Source organism: Pagrus pagrus, assembly GCF_965226575.1.
Source record: "Pagrus pagrus genome assembly, chromosome: 2".
Classification (NCBI taxonomy): Eukaryota; Metazoa; Chordata; class Actinopteri; order Spariformes; family Sparidae; genus Pagrus; species Pagrus pagrus.
In genome coordinates, this window is record NC_140186.1 from 24097490 (window position 1) to 24118090 (window position 20601).

At 41.4% G+C, this 20601-nt stretch overlaps 1 protein-coding gene across 1 annotated transcript in view; it reads right to left on the reverse strand.

The window, feature by feature from the left end:
* Nucleotides 1-1161: 1161 nt before the first annotated feature.
* The window catches only part of LOC311250330 (complement C3-like), a gene marked incomplete at its 5' end in the record, with an annotated part of 37832 nt that continues 18392 nt past the window's right edge, over nt 1162-20601 (reverse strand). The window contains 19 exons of the mRNA XM_084341973.1: nt 1162-1361; nt 1784-1925; nt 3005-3088; nt 3195-3287; nt 4342-4431; nt 6006-6108; nt 6274-6363; nt 6901-6991; nt 11562-11610; nt 11789-11870; nt 14530-14592; nt 14756-14892; nt 16608-16697; nt 16788-16851; nt 17194-17406; nt 18474-18613; nt 18854-18942; nt 19029-19149; nt 19602-19637. Coding sequence (XP_084198099.1) covers nt 1223-1361; nt 1784-1925; nt 3005-3088; nt 3195-3287; nt 4342-4431; nt 6006-6108; nt 6274-6363; nt 6901-6991; nt 11562-11610; nt 11789-11870; nt 14530-14592; nt 14756-14892; nt 16608-16697; nt 16788-16851; nt 17194-17406; nt 18474-18613; nt 18854-18942; nt 19029-19149; nt 19602-19637 — 1916 coding nt within the window. The 3' untranslated portion in view covers nt 1162-1222. The remainder of the gene's footprint in view (nt 1362-1783; nt 1926-3004; nt 3089-3194; nt 3288-4341; nt 4432-6005; nt 6109-6273; nt 6364-6900; nt 6992-11561; nt 11611-11788; nt 11871-14529; nt 14593-14755; nt 14893-16607; nt 16698-16787; nt 16852-17193; nt 17407-18473; nt 18614-18853; nt 18943-19028; nt 19150-19601; nt 19638-20601) is intronic.

Sequence of the window (20601 nt, forward strand, 5' to 3'; positions counted from 1 at the left end):
AGGATTCATTTTTCATTCTGTGGTACAACACTAACAACGCTTCGAGACTATCTCTCCACTCTGTTACATATTTCATATGTTTGGGAGTGGAGAGAGTCTCTTCACTCGAGGTTACAATGTAACCATTCGATTTTGAGCTTGAGTGGATATTCACAGCTTTTCAACAACAATACTGACTTGAAGTCCAACTGAAAACAGATTTCAATGTGTTTTTTCAAATTAAAGGCTGATATATTTTATTATTAAAAGTTGTTTTTTAAGTGTGATATCATTACGACAAATATCAGAAATGCTCAACCAGCTGGAAGGATGTCTGGTGGAATTTTTTTCTGCTTTTACTAAGGATAAAAGCAATAAGTAACAGGTCACCATCTAAAACTGACAACGTTTTATCTCTGGACATGTTTAAAAAACTCCTCAACCACCTGTTCATTACAGCCTACAGTATTACCTCTCTTAACTCTGCTTCCTTGGCAGACACCCATCTTTGTTACCTGTTTAAATTTTCCGTCTGTAGCACTTACTCTACTGTGTAAAGCATCCTTGGGTCTTGTGAAAGGCGCTATATCAATCTAAGTTATTATTGTTATTATTATTATTACTGCTACTAAAACAACGGTGCCCAAACTTTTTCTTTTGGAGGACCAAAACAAACTTAATGACAGGCTCCAGTCCAAAAGCAAACAGCAATTGTATAGCATTTATAAGATGCCAAATGGTGCTAGGATCCCAACTGACTTCAAAGTGTCAAGTGAAAAATTGATTAGGGATCCTTCAAATTTAAAGAGCATTTTTTCTTACAAAAATAAAACCACAGAAAAGCAGCTGTGTTCATAATGTCTCAGAGAAATGTTTTTTTTTTTCTTTTTCCTTTAAATTGACATTTAGCCTAACAGTTTGGGCGTGTCTATTATGCGACCCAACCTCACAACAGTGACACTGAGCGATTTAACAGTTATGCAGGGTTTTTGAACCAGACTTGGAACTCTTGCAAGAGCAAACCACACCAAAAACAGCAAGAGACATTAAGGATGAAATTATGAAAATGGATTGCTTGAGGCTCATTTGCTTGCATGGTGGAAATTAGCTTCAATAAGAAAATCTCACATGACACCATAAAGACTTCTTTTAATCAACAGAATGTACAGCAATACTGTGACTGCTGCATTTCATATCTCATACATGCACATGACATATTAAGATTAATGCCAAACAAAAGCCATTATATACATCTAAAGAGTGCGTACAGTTGGACAAGGTCCTCGATGCCCAGACAGGTCGGTCTGTATGCTGCAGTCTGACACTCCGCGTCTGTTGGCCAGTACTCTATCCAGGTTCTCTCACTAGGTACATACTGATACCTGAGGAGAGCAAAGGGAAAAACACATTGGGTCTTCATGTGGCCAGGTTTCGTTCATAGGCCACGGTTATAATCCATTTAATCCAAGGATAACATGTTGGAATTAAAAAAAATAAATAAATAAATCAGAAATATCATAGGTGACACAAATGTATCTCCTGCCTCAGCCCTTCTGCTTTGTACTTGTCATTGTGATGTGTCATTAGGATAATTTAGTAATTATATATTATTCAGGAACACTACCATGTCAAAACTTACAATATAGGCAACACACACACACACACACACACACACACACACACACACACACACACACACACACACACACACACACACACACACACACACACACACACACACACACACACACACACACACACACACACACACACACACACACACACACACAGAAAACAAACTCACGATCGACTCTGTTCGTCTCTGTGAATTTCTTTGGATCCTCCCATGATAAGGTAGGTTTTGCCTGGTCTCAGATCTAAAGCTGCTCTGCAGTGTGGATGACTGATGAATGTAAAAGGTTTACCCATAAGACGCACACCACTTCCTGTCGTTTGAATACATAGTAAGAGAAGAGAATACAGGAGAACATTGTTAACTACATGTACTGCAAACCCCACAAACACATATCCAAGTCATGCATCGATGCTCACAGTTCTGTTTTCAATTGCTTACATTCAAAACACTATATATGCAGCACATTTTTCAATTGCTAACTAGAAATTTGTTCTTTATTAGAAAAAAAAATGTGTGACATCCTAACTTACTAAGAAGTATTGACCATTGTTGCACTGGTGCCAGAGGGTTTGTGGACGGCTAGTTTTTACATAGTTCTGCTTGAGCTTTGCTGAGGCTTAACGAGTTAGCTGCATGTGAAAACCACAGCCGTTTTAATTCTCCCTTTGCTGTGGGCTGCTCCTGCTACAAGCTAATGCGATGCTGATGACCCGGTAGGTGTCACGGTGGAATAAAACAAACTCTGTCAGACATTTAATCCTCAAGATAACAACAAAAGATGACAAAGGCCTGTGTGAGTATGAGAGAGCAACTGGCACGGTGACCCTCGGGGTACCACCCGAGGTGATATGGAAATTGGATCATTGGATAATTAATAATTATCCCTGATAATCATTAATTATTATTGATAGCCAAATTTAACCCAAAACTCCCTATTAATGTTGCATGAAGCACTACATTATGGTGCCTCGTGTGAGGAAGTGTACGACATAATGGTGCCTGGTGTGAAGTGTGTACAACAGTCTCTAGTCCACCTCTAGAATTTTAAACAAACTATGGATTTTTATATGTTATTAGTGTAATCATCTTAAATAAAGTTGAATAAAGAGTGTTTGCCTCATTTGGTACAAATTATGGGGTTAGGGTCGTTTTTGTCTAACTTGACAAAAAGTTAGGCTTATTACATCTTACTAGTGTACTACTTGTTAGTATTTTTTTGTTTTGTATCTGCATTCTGTAATTAAAACACAACTACATGTGCAGCATTGAATTGTTTTGGAGATCCACCTGGACATCTCAAGTATGAAAATGATTCTCCTGTCTGTCTTGAAAACATTGTGAGGAATGGATGGAAAATGGTCATGAAGGAAAGAGGGGATTAATACTCACCTTCCTTGATGACTTGAACTATCCGTGCTGTGTAAATATCAGTGGACAAACCGTCTGTAAAATTCTCCACTCTGACTTTGAACACTGAGAGGATACAAGTTGCAGATTGTTAGCTCACTTTTCTCTCTGTCTCTCTGAGACACACACACGCTCTTACTAATGTCGTTGGCTCATTAACACACACTCTTACCAGAATCTATTCGGCTGGCTGGTGTGATCTCACCAGTCTTAGATCTACGCTCATCATTGCTGATTTGGCCCTTTCTCTGATGGCCACAGTCCTCTGGAAATACAGTGGGCACACAATAAATAAACAACTTATATCTCAAACGAATGAGCACATGAGCGTGTCTGTAGGTTTGTGTGTGTATCTGTTGTTATAACATCTTTGTGTTGTTACGTCAGTTCTAAAAACAGTAAAAACTTGTCTTGAAAAACTTGTGATATACACACTACTTACTTCCTGCTGTGAGTTTCAAAGTTTCAAATCACTAGTGCAGGCAGATCCCTCTTGTGTTTGAGTGACGCTCAGTTGCTTAAAGCAGTTAGTAAATACCGGTGTGTATCTTTTGCGAGTCTTAGTGTGCAATCGGCTGCAAGGGATCATGTGAACGTGGAGCGTACCTCCAGGCAGATATAGCATAGTGACTGTTTAGGCTAGAAAAATGTACTAAATGACGTTGTTTCGAGTAAACTCTGGATGTCGCCACTTCAGGACACTTGGATTGCAGCGGACGAGCAGTATGGAGGAATATTACAAAGTTTTTGTAAATCCATATAACGAGCGTAAATGGTGTCGGAGAGAAAAAAGGTCCATAAAACTAGGACCTTTTCCTCTTGGACACTATTTACCCTCATCATATGGATTATTGTTGCTGGAGGGTACCCCCCCAGGTCTCCAGCTGCACTTTGAGGAATAAGAAACTACACCGGACTTCTCATCAGCATGTGGGTGAGTCGATAATGACTGAATTTTGTTTTAGAGTACTATTCCTTTTAGTGTTAAGCTTCTGTATATGCTCTGTGTGCTATGCCATGTTTTCTTGGGGTTGCTCTGATCATTAAAACATCTGAAAAAGGTCTGTTAAACCCCCGTGATGATTTGGGCCATCAGGTTCTGTCTATCATGCCACAGGATTGGTTTGGAGAATGGAAAGAGGAAGTGGAAGTGGAAACTGATCCTGTGGCCTTGTTCATTAATCTTGAACGACTCGATCTCATGAGTCAAGAATCAATCAGTCATGTAACTCAGACTACGGAGACGAAGACTCAGATGCCGTCTGTTGTTTTCCTTCAAAACAAATGTATGTTTAGACTGTTTAGGTCATCATGTTTACCTTCAGCACATGTGCATTCATCATTTCTACAGAGCCGCAGTAGCTGTCCATTTCTCCTCTCTGGGTGGTAGAATTTCACACACGGTGTCGCTGCAACAGGGAAGAAAGACTTTTGAAAAATATTTTTGCATTGATTATTCGCAGCATCATCCGTACATGTACATTAATATCTTTAAATGTGTCCTACATGTATCCTTATTTCATTTTCAGCAAGGAATAAATTGTTGAGCTGTATTACCAGAGGAAGCTGAGAACACACACTGACTTTTATGGCTTTGGCGAACAATTGCTCATTGCACACTTGAATATGTGAGGGACTGTGTTCAAGCTAGAAAGGGGTCGTATGTTGCTCTTTAACCCAGGGTGGATATTTCACTTCACTGTTAAATTAAACTGCATAGTGAAAGATAAATAACTTCAGGGCTGAACCAGCATTTTAAAAGACACAGCTGCTCAGTACCAATATTTTTTGTCCACGCACAAGATTCAACCCTGAGGTAGTCATGCCCCTTCCTGTGAACCCCCATAGGACCTTATTACAGGAAAAAAAAATATGTACAGTTGTGAATGAAGAGAGACGAATCATTTTGATCCCACTTGAGTTTGTGCCATGAATTACACAAATGATGTTTGTCAATTTAAAAGTACATTTTCCAACTTAATAAAGTTGCAGTTTGTCATAAAACTAATGAAATATAAGACTGTGAAAATACATAATTACACAGACATTACAAAGACTAGACAGTCAACCAATGTGTTAGTGACATCATCTCATTAAACGCTCACCACAAAAACCCCATAACTCAACCCTTGTAGAGTCTGTCCCGTATATTAGCTAACTCACAAGAACTGAATAACTCTCCTTTCACAAAACTACATTTGTCAATATTAATAGATTAATGGTGATTTTCACAATAAATCTGTCCATATTGACAACTGTAGTTGATGATATTTACTACCTTTAAAACAAACAGCGACTTAATTGACTTGAAAAACACAATTCAAACAGGATTAAAAATGTATTTGTCTCTTCCCATTGACTACTGTCATTTTTTATATGTATATGAAATAAGGTCCCATGAGGTCCACTGGAAGGGGCGTGACTTCGGAGCTCTGTAGGCAGAAAAAATGCAGTCATAACTGTAAATGTGAAACATCTTTCAGCCCAGTCACCAGGATAACATTTTAGTAGTCATATTTCCTGCACCTATTTTAGGCTACATGTTGTATTGGCATTTTCCACAAAACGTGTCACATCACGTTCACATAACATGTTAATTAACTGGTTTTCATGTCAAGGTGGAGGGGACATGGAAGATTTTAGATGAGGAACTGCAGTTTTTCAACAGTTAGTTAGTTTTAAGGAGAACTAGTGACACCGTGTTTGTGGAAACAAAGAAAGGGATATTTTTGGTTGTGTTGTTTGGGTCATTTGCAGCTGGGTCTGTGGTGAAAAAAATAACAAAAAACAGGTGATTTTGACAAGACATGAGACATCTACAGCTGTGTTTGTGACGACCAAAACACTGCTTTGTTTTGTGCTTAAACCTAACCATAAACCCCCATCCTACGAGATTGTTTTTTAAAAGACACAGACAAATGAAATATTTTGAGGTTCTGGCATGAGTGTTTGTTAAAATACAGTATATCTGTAGGTGACTCACGATCGTAGTACTCATAGACAGACACAGCAGCCGGTTGTAAGACGCCCACTTTGAAACTCTGATGGATCCTAAATGTGATCTCTTCTGGTTGTGTGTGAGAAACCTGCAGAGATGTCCAACAAGGGTACAGTATGTGTGTGTGAGAGAAACAACCAAAAAAGCCCTCTACAGGTCTGAGAAGCACCACTTAGCCAGCGTAAAAAAAACCAACACAATCTCAAATGTTCTTGTCAATAAAACTTAGGAAAACTAGGTAAAAAAGTGTTACTTTGTCCAGGTAGATGATGAGTGAGCCTCGTTCTGACAGGAGAGTGTTCATCTCATATTTTGCAATGACGCGGTCACGTCCTTTGGACAGCTACACACACACACACACACACACACACACACACAGAAATAAATGAACAAGCTGTTTTAAAGTCAGTTTTACTGGTGACAGTCATGTGTTATTGTAATTCCACTATATTTTAAAAGTTACTAGTAATATACTGAATAATAATATCATTAATAATTAAATACTGAAATTTAAATGGTCTTGTTATCTTGCAAAAAAATACTGGAGAATATCAGATTCCCCAGATGTTCAGGCAATCCGGGCTTGCTTTTCATCAAATTGACTTTAATATCTGCAATATAAATTTAAGGAATGTAATTATTTATCATCTGTAACAATGCTCGGCTAACATGGTATATTATTGTATTGCATCCAGCATCGTATGGGTCTTTTGATGAAATATCCTACAATATCTTAACGTTGTATTGCACTGCGACAGAAAAGCTAAAATTGTGCATTAATAAATCAAAAAAATAACATAAAGGTTCTTCAGTACAAATAAAATATGTTTTAAGATTTAGACTGTTGTCTGATCCTGGGTATTTTTCGTGTTTTTCTTACTAAGTTCAGGTCATTTGTGTTAACAGTGAAGCCAGTTAACAAGCCAATATCCAAGACTGACATGGTTGCATCGCGCTGGTTGTTCTTATACCTGTGCAGAAAAAGAACAGGATAATTTAAACTATTTTATATAAGTCAAGTGAGAAAAAAGCAAAGCCCTTAATGTTTACAAATATCATTTTGAACTATGCAGGGTGAGATCGAGCTGCAAAAAGTCGAGACTATAAGTAGTAATATGCAACAATTCACAGGGGTACCCCCATGTACAATAAAATGTTGTCAAAGTCCCCCCTTTGTTCCCCCTGTGGTAGCTAGAAACGAAATGTTATGGATATAACTTCTGTTCCCTGAAGGAGAGGAACGAGGTACAACACATATAGTATGGGACTAGTATGGGACTGACTGAAGACACCTCTATTCACGCCTTTACGGCAGATGATCTGTGGTGACGTATGTGAGGCCCTGCCTGCACATATATACGAGCACTGCCACAGTCATTCTTCAGTTCGATAGCCGCTCTTCACCGAGCCCAGCTGCGCAGTGGGGCAACATAGTGTTGTACCTCGTTCCTCTCCTTCAGGGAACAGAAGTTATATTCATAACATTTCGTTCCCTTTCAGTCGATTCACTCGGACAACACAGTATGGGACATGTATACACGCCCCACAGAGTAGCCACCGAACCGGAGTCAAACCTCCACCACTCTAGTGCATCATAGACCCAGCAGAAAGGACAGAGTGAGCCACTGAAGGGGCTGTCACGTCCAAACGATAAAACCGAACAAAAGTGTGCGGTGATGACCAACTGGCTGCAGCGCAGATATCACTCACAGAAACCCCTTTAAACAAGGTCCATGAGGTTGCCATGCCCCTGGTTGAATGTGCCCTCACACCTTGGGGCAACGAAATACCACTGCTGCTGTATGCTATGGAGATAGCCTCCACAATCCAGTGGGAAAGCCACTGTTTAGACAGCGCCTTGTCCTTAGCTGGATTAGCAAAACATACAAACAACTGGTCACATAAACGCAGTGGTCTATGTAAGTGCGTAGTGCACCCAGGGCACAAGGAATGTAACCTCTTCTGCGCCTCTGATGCAAACAGAGGGGGGCAGTAGCTCAAGAGCTCAAAAGTCATAGAGCTATAGGCTGTGGGGATAATCTTAGGCAAATACGCCGCATTCGGGTGCAATGTAACCTTAGATCAATCCGGAGTGAACTGGGTACAAGAGGGATGCACAGACAAAGCCTGAAGGTCGCCCACTCGCTTTGCATAAGTCAAAGCAAGTAGCAGTGCAGTCTTGTATGAAAGAAATTTCATATCTGCAGACTCAATAGGCTCAAATGGGAGTCCACAAAGAGCCTCAAGAACCAACGCTAAATCCCATGAGGGAACGCTGGGTTTAAACACAGGCCTCAGCCTGCGGACTCCCTTCAGGAAGCGCATAGCAAGAGGGTGAGAGCCTGGCGTCACTCCATCAAAACCAACATGGCATGCAGATATAGCTGCCAAATAGACCTTAATTGTTGAGAAAAAGAGACCCTTATCCAGCAGCTCCTGAAGGAATGTCAAAACATCCACAATAGAGCACTGAAATGGCCGTCCTGATCAGAACATGATGGCCTGTCAGAACGGGACAAAAATGCTTCAGAGCTAAAAAGGTCGCTAGTAGCTCAGGTGGTTGATGTGGAGCCTGCCTTGTGCCGGAGTCCAAACCCCTCTCACTGCTGCGCCCTCGCACAGAGCCCCCCAACCCCTCAGGGATGCGTCTGTGGACACCACCTTGCGAAAAGACACCTTCCCTATAAGGGACCCTTGTTGTAGTAAACCGGGCTCCCTCCACGGGAGAATAGCCGACATGCAAGACGGAGTTATTGTCAGCCTCCTCTGGAAATGACGCGCCGCGCACAGCCGGTGAGAGTGAGTCCAGCGTTGAAACGCTCGCATCTTTAACAGCCCGAGTGGCACTACAGCGATCATAGATGCCGTCATGCCTGTCAGCTGTAAAATCGTGCGGAAACGGAGTTTGCGTCCCAACTGAAATTGAGCAAGGCAGCGGTAAAATGAAACGAAACAGAGCATATTTCCAACTTGAGGAAAGAAAGCTGTTGACTCAGGGTCAGTGAACTTTTCTGTAGATGAAAAGCTGCTGCTCGCTCTCTGGAGCTCGCAATAATAACCCAATCGTCCAGATAGGCTAATATGCGAACGCTCTTCTCCTGAAGCAGAGCTAACGCCGCCTCGACACATTTGGTGAATGTTCCGAGCAACAAGCTGAACGGCAGCACCACGTATTCGTAGGCCGTGCCCTCAAATGCAAACCTCAGAAACTTCCTGTGGTCCGGGTGAATCGCTACGTGAAAGTAAGTGTCTGTCAGATCGATAGTTGTAAACCAATCTCCCGGTCTGATCGCGCTCAGTAGCTGTCTGAGTGTAAGCATTTTAAACTTGTAAGTTCATAGGTATTTGTTTAACACGCCCTCCTCCTTTCTTCGGAACAACAAAATAATTGCTGTACCAACCTTTGTTCGTTTCCAAAGCGGGAACAACTCGTATCGCTCTCTTGTTCAACAAGTTGTTTATTTCTTCCCTCAGAACTGCTGCTGCCTCGTCTCCTACAACTGTGTTAATTACAGAGTGGAAGCGAGGCGGCCGGGCCCCGAACTGTAAACGGTAAACCACGGCAACGTGGGCGCATGCGCGCCACCGAGGAAGGTGAACAGCTAGCCGACTGACCTGCAGCACTGTGGGGAAGGGGCTGTGTCTCTGGCGTGCCGGGGGGAACAGCAACACTGGTCTGCCCCGACTTATTTTATTCACAATGTTTTGAGAACAAAACGAAATCTTTATTGAATTCAATAACTGCACATTTACAACATTCACACAGTGAACAGGCACCATCTTTGGGGCATTTGTGTGTGAGGGGGTTTTGTGCTTGGGAGACTGTGTTAGGGGAGCGCCTCTCGGGACTGGACCCCTGAACCAAACATAAATGCGGCCTTTTTGGCGGCAACAACTGAGGGGCAGCAGTGTCTCCCTGCTGCTGGAGCCCCTCTCGAGTCGATCCCGAAGCTAGGATGACTGCTGCTTCTTCCTCCAGGGCGCTGAGCCCTTTTGGAGTCAAGGTGGCAAGCCCTTGCTCCAAGCTGAGGGGCATGGGTTCTGACCGGGTGTCTGTCGCTTCACCGGCTGGGGTCCCGAACTCGAGGGGTTCGTAGTCCTCTTGGGAGGACTACGAACCCGGTGCCGGGTGCCGGTTTGTGCAGATTGTCTGGCTGTTTGGGCTTAGCATCACGTCTGGGGATGATGCTGCTCAGAGCCTCGGTTTGCTTCTTCCTCAGCTCAAACTTAGCCTGAATGGCGTAGAGCGACTGTCCAAACAAACCATCAGCCGTGCTGCACAGCGGGACACTCTGATGATGTAATCCGTAGCAACTCTAACCTCATTAAGGAGAGGGGACAGTGGACTGTCAGGAGGCATACGTGACCCAAGTTCCGCCAGACACATAGCTTGATATGTCTGAAGCATGGTGACAGAGCTCAGTGCACGTGTAGCAGTTGTCTGCGTTGTGTTGTTTATTTGAAAGAAGGACCGACACTCTCTTAGCTTCAGGACCGGACTTTCATTGCCTGGACAATGACATGGAAATGACTGGTCAGCTCTTGGTCAAGCACAGCACTCGTTAGGCACAGCTTCATGGAGGAAAATTAGCAAGTTAGCTTAGCCTTCGAGCTAAGGTCGCTAGTTATAAACATTAAACAAAATAAACCCTCTGTAACACATTTAGTTACACGTAAAACTGTCGCCAGCTTCCTGAACATAATATCATGATAACTGCATTATTACATTACATTGTTTACACAGTTTCAGTGGGCTATAACGCTGTGCTTCGTGTCACCAACCTACCATGGGCTCAATCCTCGCATACTGGCACTGTGTTTACGTCACAGCCCATATTTATGTGCTGAGGAGAGCCCTGCTAACCAGTGAGCGTCCATGATACATGAATAAAGTTATATGTGATTGGCTGTCACTGTGTAAGTGGAATCAACAGCAAAACTCTGTTACACACGGGCCGTGCTTGCCTGAGCTCCGGAGCTGGAGACAGGACTCAGAGGACTCGGGCACTGTCAACGCTCTCCTGGACAATCCCCAGGCAGAGTCTTTTTTTGTGCAGGGAGAAGCCGCACCCCTGAGGACAGGGGCGAACAGAAGACTTCCCCTTCGCTCGCTTATACTACGCGCTCATATCGAGACACAAAAACCAGAAAAGCAGATGAAGCCAGAGGCTAACACCAACAGGGGCAGTTGAGCTAATTTCGAGCCGCCAGTAGCCACAACAAGACTGACTGTGGCGGTGCACGTATATATGTGCAGGCAGGGCCTCACATACGTCACCACAAATCATCTGCCATAAAGGCGTGAATAGAGGTGTCGTAAGTCAGGCGTGATATCCCATACTATATGTGTTGTACCGAGTGAATCGACTGAAAGGGAACATGGTAAGTGCCCTCTTGGGTACCTTTCCAGTTCACTATAAATGTATTACAACATTTATAGTGCCGTAATACACTTTTTTTTGCCCCTGCCCCTCAAACAGTCTGAGTCCGTCACTGAATGGCTCTCTAAAATAATGTCACTGTAGTCTTCACTGTACTTACAAGACCTCTATTCTCAGCCTGTATATCGTCTCATCTTCAGTGATTTCATCTGCAGAAGCAAAACATTTGATCAGCATTTACTTTGTGTTTCTCCTAAGAAAAATAATTGGCAGAGGAAAAAACAAACAAACCAAACAGACAAAAACAGAGCAAGCATTACTACTACTGCTTAAATGAAAACCAACTGCAAACAGAAAGACAGGAAGAGCCAGAGGACACCAAATTACCTGGGAGGAGCTGCACTGACAAGTTAAACTTCTGACATTCACTCTCCATTTGTGTAGGCAGAGCGTAGTACAGGGACACCATCTGTCATAGAGATAAAAGTGCATCTTAAAGCAGTGAGTTACCATCAGGGCCTCAACGAGGGTTGGAGGAAAATTCAAAATCAAATTTTGTAAAAATAAAAAAATATATATTTGTATTTATATTCTCAAAATCATTACGAGCCACAACAGCGTCATGACCTCACCTGACCACTGATTACTCATCTAATAATGTAGTAATGACAAATAGTCATTGTTCAGAACGTCTACATGTTGACAGGCATCGGAGCTGATGTCATCCCATCGCAATATGGCCTTATTTAATAATCTAAATGTTTCAAGTCAAAATAAAAGTCAAAAATGGACCCTCCAAACACCACCACAATTAGTAACTCCCAATCCTTCTCGATCACTCATATATAGATATTGTAGACTATTCTAGGTTGACTACAGGTGTTTGCCTTATGGCTTTGTCCATTTTGAATCTGATGAAGACACAGTAGTGTGGAACGTCTGTCTGATGTTTTAAAAGCTGAACATGAATCAATGTGCGGACCTCGGGATCTTACTTCGGCAAGTTATTATGTAAAACATATGTTATTATGTCAGGGAGCTCTGTGAACGCTGGGTTTTACTTCACTTGCTGATACTTCTAAACAAGGCAACTGTCTGGAGTGAAATTCAAATTAAAAATGACATTTCACCTCTAAGAGGGGGGATTTAATACATAAAATAATTAGGATGTTCCCACAACATAATTGGATCAGTATGGACAGAATTTTGTTCCTTTATTATTCATCAAATAGAACAGATTTGAACCAAAAAAGAGATTTGAGAGCAAAAGAGAGTAAGTGGCAATCAATTTTTTTTTTTTTTGAGATCGAAACAGAACAGGTTGCAATTGAAAAAAAAATATGAGAGAGCATATTTCTTCAACTTCAATCAAAACTAATGTTTGTAAGTAAAAACATACGACAATTTTGCTCATAAATCAGTCCTCTTTGGTTGCAACTTCTAAAGTTTTGCTTGCGAATTCAACTGCACTTGATGGGCGGGGCCTACGCTGGTGGATGAGAGAAGAGTTTCTATTGGCTGGTTTGACCTGGCTCCAGCGCCAGCTACGCCTTCCGCATTACACCCACTTCTCGCTTGTGCTGTGCTGCTTGGAGGTAGAGTTTAGATTCCCTGCCCAAGCCCGAGCCCGGACTTATTTCCCACTACTATCCTCGGGCTGGGCCGGGCCGGGCCGGGCCGGGCCGGGCCCTTGATCAAGCATTTGTACTTTTTTTTTTTTAATCATTACTTTATTAATTTGCGATCCATTCCGTTCTGAATAAACAAACAACGCAGTGTACATGCTTCGCCCTTGTTGCATTATTCATTAAGATAATTGTAAACAGACTTCTGTAGTTCAAACAACTCGGAGTTGTAGTTGAGAGCGTCAGTTACTGTAACGTGGGCTGGTGAAGGGGAAGGTGATGGTCCACTTTAGTGCGGTGCCTCCGGTTACTCAAGAGACGGCAGGCAACATGTGGGGGTTTCCACACGGCACTTTTATTCATAATTCTGACCACACCATGCCAGGTCTCTACGGCACTAGATGTTACAGGCACACATGCAAACGATCCAGGCCGAGGTTCTTGCACCAACACTTTACTAAATAAAGACAAAATAAAATGGGGAGTCTTCGCTCTGTCAGCAGTATCCTTTCTCACGGGGAGCGCAAGTACACCTGCTCTTCTTCATCGTGCAGGTTACATTACCCACTAAACAAAAGGAGGCCCCACCTAGTGGCGCTACATTGAATAACTCTGACTGTTACACCACGTATTAAAAAATTGTCGGGTTTAAATCGGGCTCGGGCTCATAATTACAGTTAATGTGTCGGGCCGGGCCGGGCCGGGCTCGGACACAACGTACACAGGCTCAGGTAGGGTCGGGCTTGATTTTTTGGGCCTGATCTAAGCTCTACTTGGAGGTAAGTTGATAGCCTGTTGCTCTTGAAACGTTTACCATAAGTAATGAATTGCGCTATATATCGTTAGCTACAGCCTGCCGTACATTCACAACAACAACAACAACAAGTAATGAATTATAATGCCCTGCTGCTGCAAGCACACTGATTAGCAGCATCATGGTTGTCTCTGCTAGTCACGGCCTGAGCAGAGTAGCTTAATGAGTGAGTGAATTACAGGAAGGCGTATACAACGTAGGGCTGTGATTTAAACATTTAGTGTTGCATGGTACTGCGGTGCCAACACGTCACGGTTCCTACACAACAGTACTACCGTGGATTACTAAACTACTACTACTAAAACTACTACTTTTTTGGTTTCAAATCTATTCTATTTGATTGAATAATAAAGGAACAAAATTATCTCCATAGATCAGCTTATTAGAGGCCTGCTACAGCCACAGATACTGTATTGTTTTCTTCTGTTTTCAGAGCTTTGCTTTATTGATCCTAGCTTAAACAACTGACCTTTGACAAAAAAATTCAACTGGTTAAATGACAGCACTGCATAATCTTCTGCAACATTAAGACATTGGAAAGTCATTTCCATCAAATTTTCATTTTGAAAAAATCAGTCATATTGTGGAAAAAATTCCAATTCACAATTTACAGAGCTTAATGAAAATGGTATTTATGAAACAATGCAAACCAGATAATAAAATGTCAAACAAAAAAATGAGTTACTTACCGTCACCGTTGCTTCTCCACTTCCCATGGCCGTCACCTTTACATCCTCATTTATACCATTGAACTGTTGAGATTTAAAATATGTGTCACATGTTTAAAACAAACACCTACATACACATGCAAGAGTAAACAATCAGTAGGAATCATGTCTGTGATTACTAGATCATTACGCATGCACAGACTGACTTTGTAGCTCAAAGTGTGTGTGTGTGTGTGTGTGTTCTCACTTTAGATGTTCTCGTGGTGTGGTGGTTTTCACTGTTGAAGTTATACTTGTTAGGCCTTGACGTCTCTGGCAACAGGATGTCCACATCCAGATTATACTCTTGTTCTTTCTCCACCAGTGCACTGATCGGCTCTCTTCCTGAGTGGATACAGACAGAGCCCCTCTTCAAGATGATCATTTGCAACACAGACATCTTTGGCAACAACTTTAATGCAAAAAGAGAATTTACAGGCCCTCTCTCACTATATTCCCTGTAGTGGCTATCTTACGTTCTTTTCTTTGTTCTTCATTTCTTACTCTTTTAACCACTCTTGAGAAATGACGTGAGACTGCTTTACTCGTTGAGCTGGCTGGGTGCCGACACAGACGGTAAAACGACTGTGTTGCTCCGCCATCTTCGTGTTTATTCAACACATGTTCTTAACAACAACACTTCACTTTCTGCTTTCTCTACGAAAGATGCATGGGACATCAAAGGCAACATAGATGGCTAAAATTCAAAGCATACTCAAACTTATTCCTCCAACAACACATCAGCATAAATCAGCGCAAATAACCAAACAATAATAAATGGCACTTACATTCCCAACTATAAGATAATAGGATCTTTTATCATGCTAGCGTGAAGTCAGGGGAAGCACAAATGCAGGTACAATCTGTTTCTTTGGATTTGCGTGGGCTGATGTGTTCCCTTCGCCACGCAGCTCTGCCCACTCACTTGAGAAGCTCCTGTCTCTGTTTGCCTGTAGACCACAATAGCCTTCAGTGTTGCTGGGGTGTTACTCGTGATGCATGACCAATCCGACGTGTTTACAAAGCAAAGGGAACATGTTCAGTGACGTAAGGTCAACGGGCGTCATAGAGCGCGATTAATCTGCCTTATTTTATTTAGAAAAAACACGTTATTTTTATATATGACATATTTAAAAATCTATATATTATATTGACAGCTCTAGTTTTTGACGTTTAAAATGCTTAATATTGTGGTGGTTAATGTTTGATTTTTGTTGAGATTCTCTGTGGTGTAAGGCCTTTAGAAAACTTTTGACAACATGATAAACAAAAGTAGTAGAATTTGATGTACTGCAGTTTAATTAGAATTTTTTAGAAACTATCAGCTATTTTTTTACTTCATTAATCAATCTTTCTGCTGTCTCTGTGTAATACTACATTTTACTAAATCTGTACCCAGTGTTGTCCTTGTCAGTATCTACAGCTGACATGGGGTGCAGTTGTAGTGGAAAGTCCCACAGTAAAGGCTTTTACAAACTGTGCAAATAATTCCAACCTCAGTGTTTTTAAGATAAGTACTTGCACACAGAAAGTTAATATCATACGCTGAGAAAGTGACACCATAGTGTAATTTATTTGTCACTTCTTCAGTGTGGGAGGCTTTAAGAGACAGGGACTGCATCCTGCTTACGCAGATCACTTATGGTGTTCACACACACACTCTTCAAAACCAATTAGAAGATTGTTATAATTTTGCTGCTTAGTATATACTGCATGCAAACTCTGTAAAACCAAGGAAAGCTGTTGAGACTATGGCTAAACTCTTCCAGCGTGATGCCACAGCTGGCTGTGTGACCATGGCGACCACACAGACACACAGGAAGTACTGTAATTTTACTAAGATCTGCAGTTACAAACATATCAGTGACCATAAAAAGAGTCTTGGAGCAACATCTGCTTCAATGTTTGATTACCTGGTGTGGACCTGATTCATGTTTACGATGCTAGTCAGCTAAACATGCTAAATGATCATGTCATATTGCTAATCATTCCACCACTTTAAACTGCTCCGCTGTAAAATACATGATGAGATTAGTTTCAAGCATGTCTCTTGTTCTCACCTGTCACAGAGATCATTGTGCTAGCAGGTGAGTTTGGAATCAAATCTCTCAGAGGAATTTCACTGTTGATAATTACCTCTTGTTTACCGCCTAAAGGGAGAGACAGGTGGCAAATTAGGGATGAACAAATAAAAACATTACAATTGTTGCTTGTTACAGCGACTTCAATAGCACACTTACCCACACCTCTATTAGCAGGGTCTAGTGTTATAATCTTTGGGGATTTTATCAGGACACCTTCAGGCTAAAAAAACAGCAGTTAATAAACATTAGGAATAACTCATAAGTAAACTTGTGTGACAAAAAACAATGAGGCATACATGTTAAAATACTTCGCACTCAGTTTTTTCATCTTTCTGATATACTTGATATACACACACAAAAATTGAGACAAGCATCAAATAATTATCATTTACAACCTTGAATTCTCATCAGTCTGATGTTGCAGCTGGTTTAAAATGGCCACACATGCATGCAAATCAGAAAGTTAAAGGTCTGAGATGGAAATGTAAAGTTTAAATCATGTACTATTTTATTGTTAATCTTGAACGCAATAAGATAACATTTCAGAGAGTGTTTCTCTTACCACCACCCTCAGTGTCTTCATGATCCCATCACTGAGTGAAGAGTCTTTAACAGCTGCTTTAACCTCTATGTGGTATTGTCCTTGCTTCATGGGAATAATGATGAAAGGTACAGATCGTGTAGTATGGGGCCCAACTTTGACTTCCTGACGATACTTCCCACGCTTAGAAGCTGAACTGCACACATCTACCTCCTCTAACAGATCCACACGCACCTTGAAACAGGTCAAGATGGAAAAAGAAACAGACTGACATTTAGATGTTGACAAATTGAAAGAAAAATCATAATAAATGAGGAGAAAATTAAAAAGATGATGTTTCCAAGGTGCATGGGGTCACTGAATGGTTCAGATTGTTAATACTGATAAATATATTATCAGAGAGAGTGGGAGGGAGAGAAAGAAAAAGAGGCTGCTGGAAAAATACTGCCCTCCACCTGTCGTGTGTATTCTTTTCATGCCTGTGATTTATTCTACAGATACAGACTTTGAAACTGTAGTGAAACATGAGTGTTGTCAAAAAAAACAAACAGGCGGGAATCTCTAGATTCTCGCTGCTTACATGAGCGCTGAAATAAAAAGCGAGACGTTCCACCACGCTCACGCACTGCACATGCAGGATTCGTGTTCAGCCCATGAGACTTGCATGAGCCGCGCTGCTCACGTGGGCTGTGTGGCTACTCAAACCTGTTTACATGGGTGCCAAGAGGAAAAGCAAGATGTCCCACCACGAGTAATCTATTACTGCTTTCAGTCATTAGTGGCTGCAGACAGACAGAGCTGGACTTGTTGCTGTTGTATAGTTATAATAATGTCTCTGGTTCAGCTTACGTTAGCTTGACGTGCTGTTACTGTTCTGAGTTGTGTGCAAACTTGACTGACTTGACTGCTGCGCTCCAAAAATGCCTCAGCATGCATATTAACTTCAAGACACAAGTTTTCAAGACAAAGCATCGTTGTGACGTGCCAAGTCTTGTTTGTAGTTAGCAGTAAATTATATCTGGCAAATTGTTGCAGAAACCTGGGATTTGTACTTATGACAGCTGTGTTGCACTCAAACAGTGGGGGGCGTCAAATTGCACAAAATACAGATTACTACATAATGTTGCTTTAAGCTAATGGAAAATATGACAGTGATATTGATGTTCTTCTCTTACTCTTCGAGAGAGTACAATAAAGCATATTTTCTAAAAAGTTGAATTATTCCACTAATGGGAAAATTGCGAGTATACATTTGCAAGGCAGTATTTTAATAGTAAACCCTGCCATCTGTCCTGACTCACAATGGTATGATCTGGGCTGTAGTTATGGAGGATAGCCTTAATTTCCAGCTGCTCTCCCCGGACAGCAGAGTACGGTAGTTTGAGATCAATGAAGAATTCCTTCCGCACAATGACCTCTAATGGATCAGCCACACAGATACCTTCAAGTCAAAAAGAAACATGAAATTAAACAAAATGAAAAGAAAGATGGGAAATTAAAGGTAGAGCGGAGAAGTGAGGTGGAAAAACAATGTCACAAGTGTTTAAAATGCCCAAAGAGCAGAATCCTCCTCCAGAACCTGACACATTGTAAACTGTGTGCCTTATACACCCTTATAACCTCACCAATGTAAAGACAAAGAAAGAAAAAGTCAAGTCGTGCAGAGAAACACAATCCTCACCGTGAGTTCTTGACAGGCTAATGCCAATGAACTGCCAGGTTGTGATTGAGTCTCGCAAAGGAACATTTTTCTCCAATGTTGTGGTTTCACTGAAATAAGGAAAAATGTAAACACTTTGAGAGGCAAAAGGTAGGTTATCTGTGTATTTTTTGTGTGTATATTTCTATTGACTCACCAGTTTGGTGTTTGTCGAGGGCAAGCAGGCAGCTTGATTTCTGACCACAGCCAACTTTCAGGGAACTGGGTGCGAGAGACAATTTCATCGCTGTCCATGTAACTGTTGTCATCCTCCTCAGCTACAGTGTCATTAAAAAGGTTACAATTTCGATTTTAGGAAAATTGCAGTAAATAAAAAAAAAAAAAAAAAAGCTTTTGGTAAAGAAATTTAGTTCAACAAATGTTCCTGACATTTGTAGATGATGGCAAGACTGCCAACACAATTAACAAGAATTTGCCGACAATAAATGGTTTGAGCAAAGGAATCAGGTTTAAACAGTCTGACCAGAACACAGTCACAACAGCTGAGAGCTGATGTAGCTGTTTTCATTTAGAAATATTCATGTTTTCCGTTTGTACAAAATTAAAATCACACTACAAGATAGCTTCACCTGCTTCCACATACCATAACACAGACATATATTTTAAAAGTCAGATATCCAAGAAACATTTTGGAGAGCATGAAATGTCACACAGAAGTTTAGGGAATATGTTACAGAATATATTTGGTCATTTAAGCTATGATTTTTACCTCGTTTCTTCCTGCCGGGGCCTTGACACTTCAACTCTGGAAATGTAAAACACACAAAGTCTTAAACAGAGGAGGGGTAATTTGACACAGTAGACACCAGTGGACTAGAGGGGCAGGGGCGAAGAAAATTAAAAGGGCAGCAGCTGTATGCAGTGGGGCACCAGCACACAGAAAGGGTACTGGAAGTGCACTTTATCATGTTTTAGCTACCATCGGGGCATCCAAGAGGGCACCTTTGTGGCAGTTTTTTCTGCCCCCTGAGTCCACCAGTGGTAGACACAGTAAGGCCTCTGTGTCCATACAATATATATTTATTGTAATTGTACAGGCAAACCAATGGCTGCTCTTTTTAGGGAAGTTGCAACATTTTCATGTGGTCATTACACTGATGAAAATGTTTCATTCTGCTTTCTTTGAGGCTGTTTTTCTTCTAAAAACTGGGCACTGTGGCTATGTGCCAAGAATGGCAGATGTAAGGAACATACAGTCAATACCACTCCCCAAAGACACCATGAGCAGAAGCACTTTTGACATGAGTGATGAGATCAAATGCCAACTCATGGACTACTTTGCCATACAGCTGGATGAGCTGAATGTCGCTTCATTGTTAGTTTTTGTAAGATACTGCAGTAACAGTAATCCTCACAATCTACCATTTCACAAAGAGCTATCCACAAATGTAAATAATGTAATGCGCTGCCTTGTGTGGTCTGGATTGGAAACACTGTACAGGTGTTAACACAATAACAGGAATACATCATGATGTTGTCACACAGATCCAAGAGAGGGTGCAAAATGCCAAGTGTGCATGAAATTATGAATGTAACTGTGAAAACGGCTTACTATATTGAAAAAAATGCACTCAACTCCAGGTATTCGCTGCTCAGTCTGAAAGACTTGATGCCGTTAATTTGCAGCACTTATACCACAGTGAAGTAAGGTGTAAGGTAAACTGAGGAAAGAAGTTCACATAATGATTAACTTCCAGCATCACATCAGC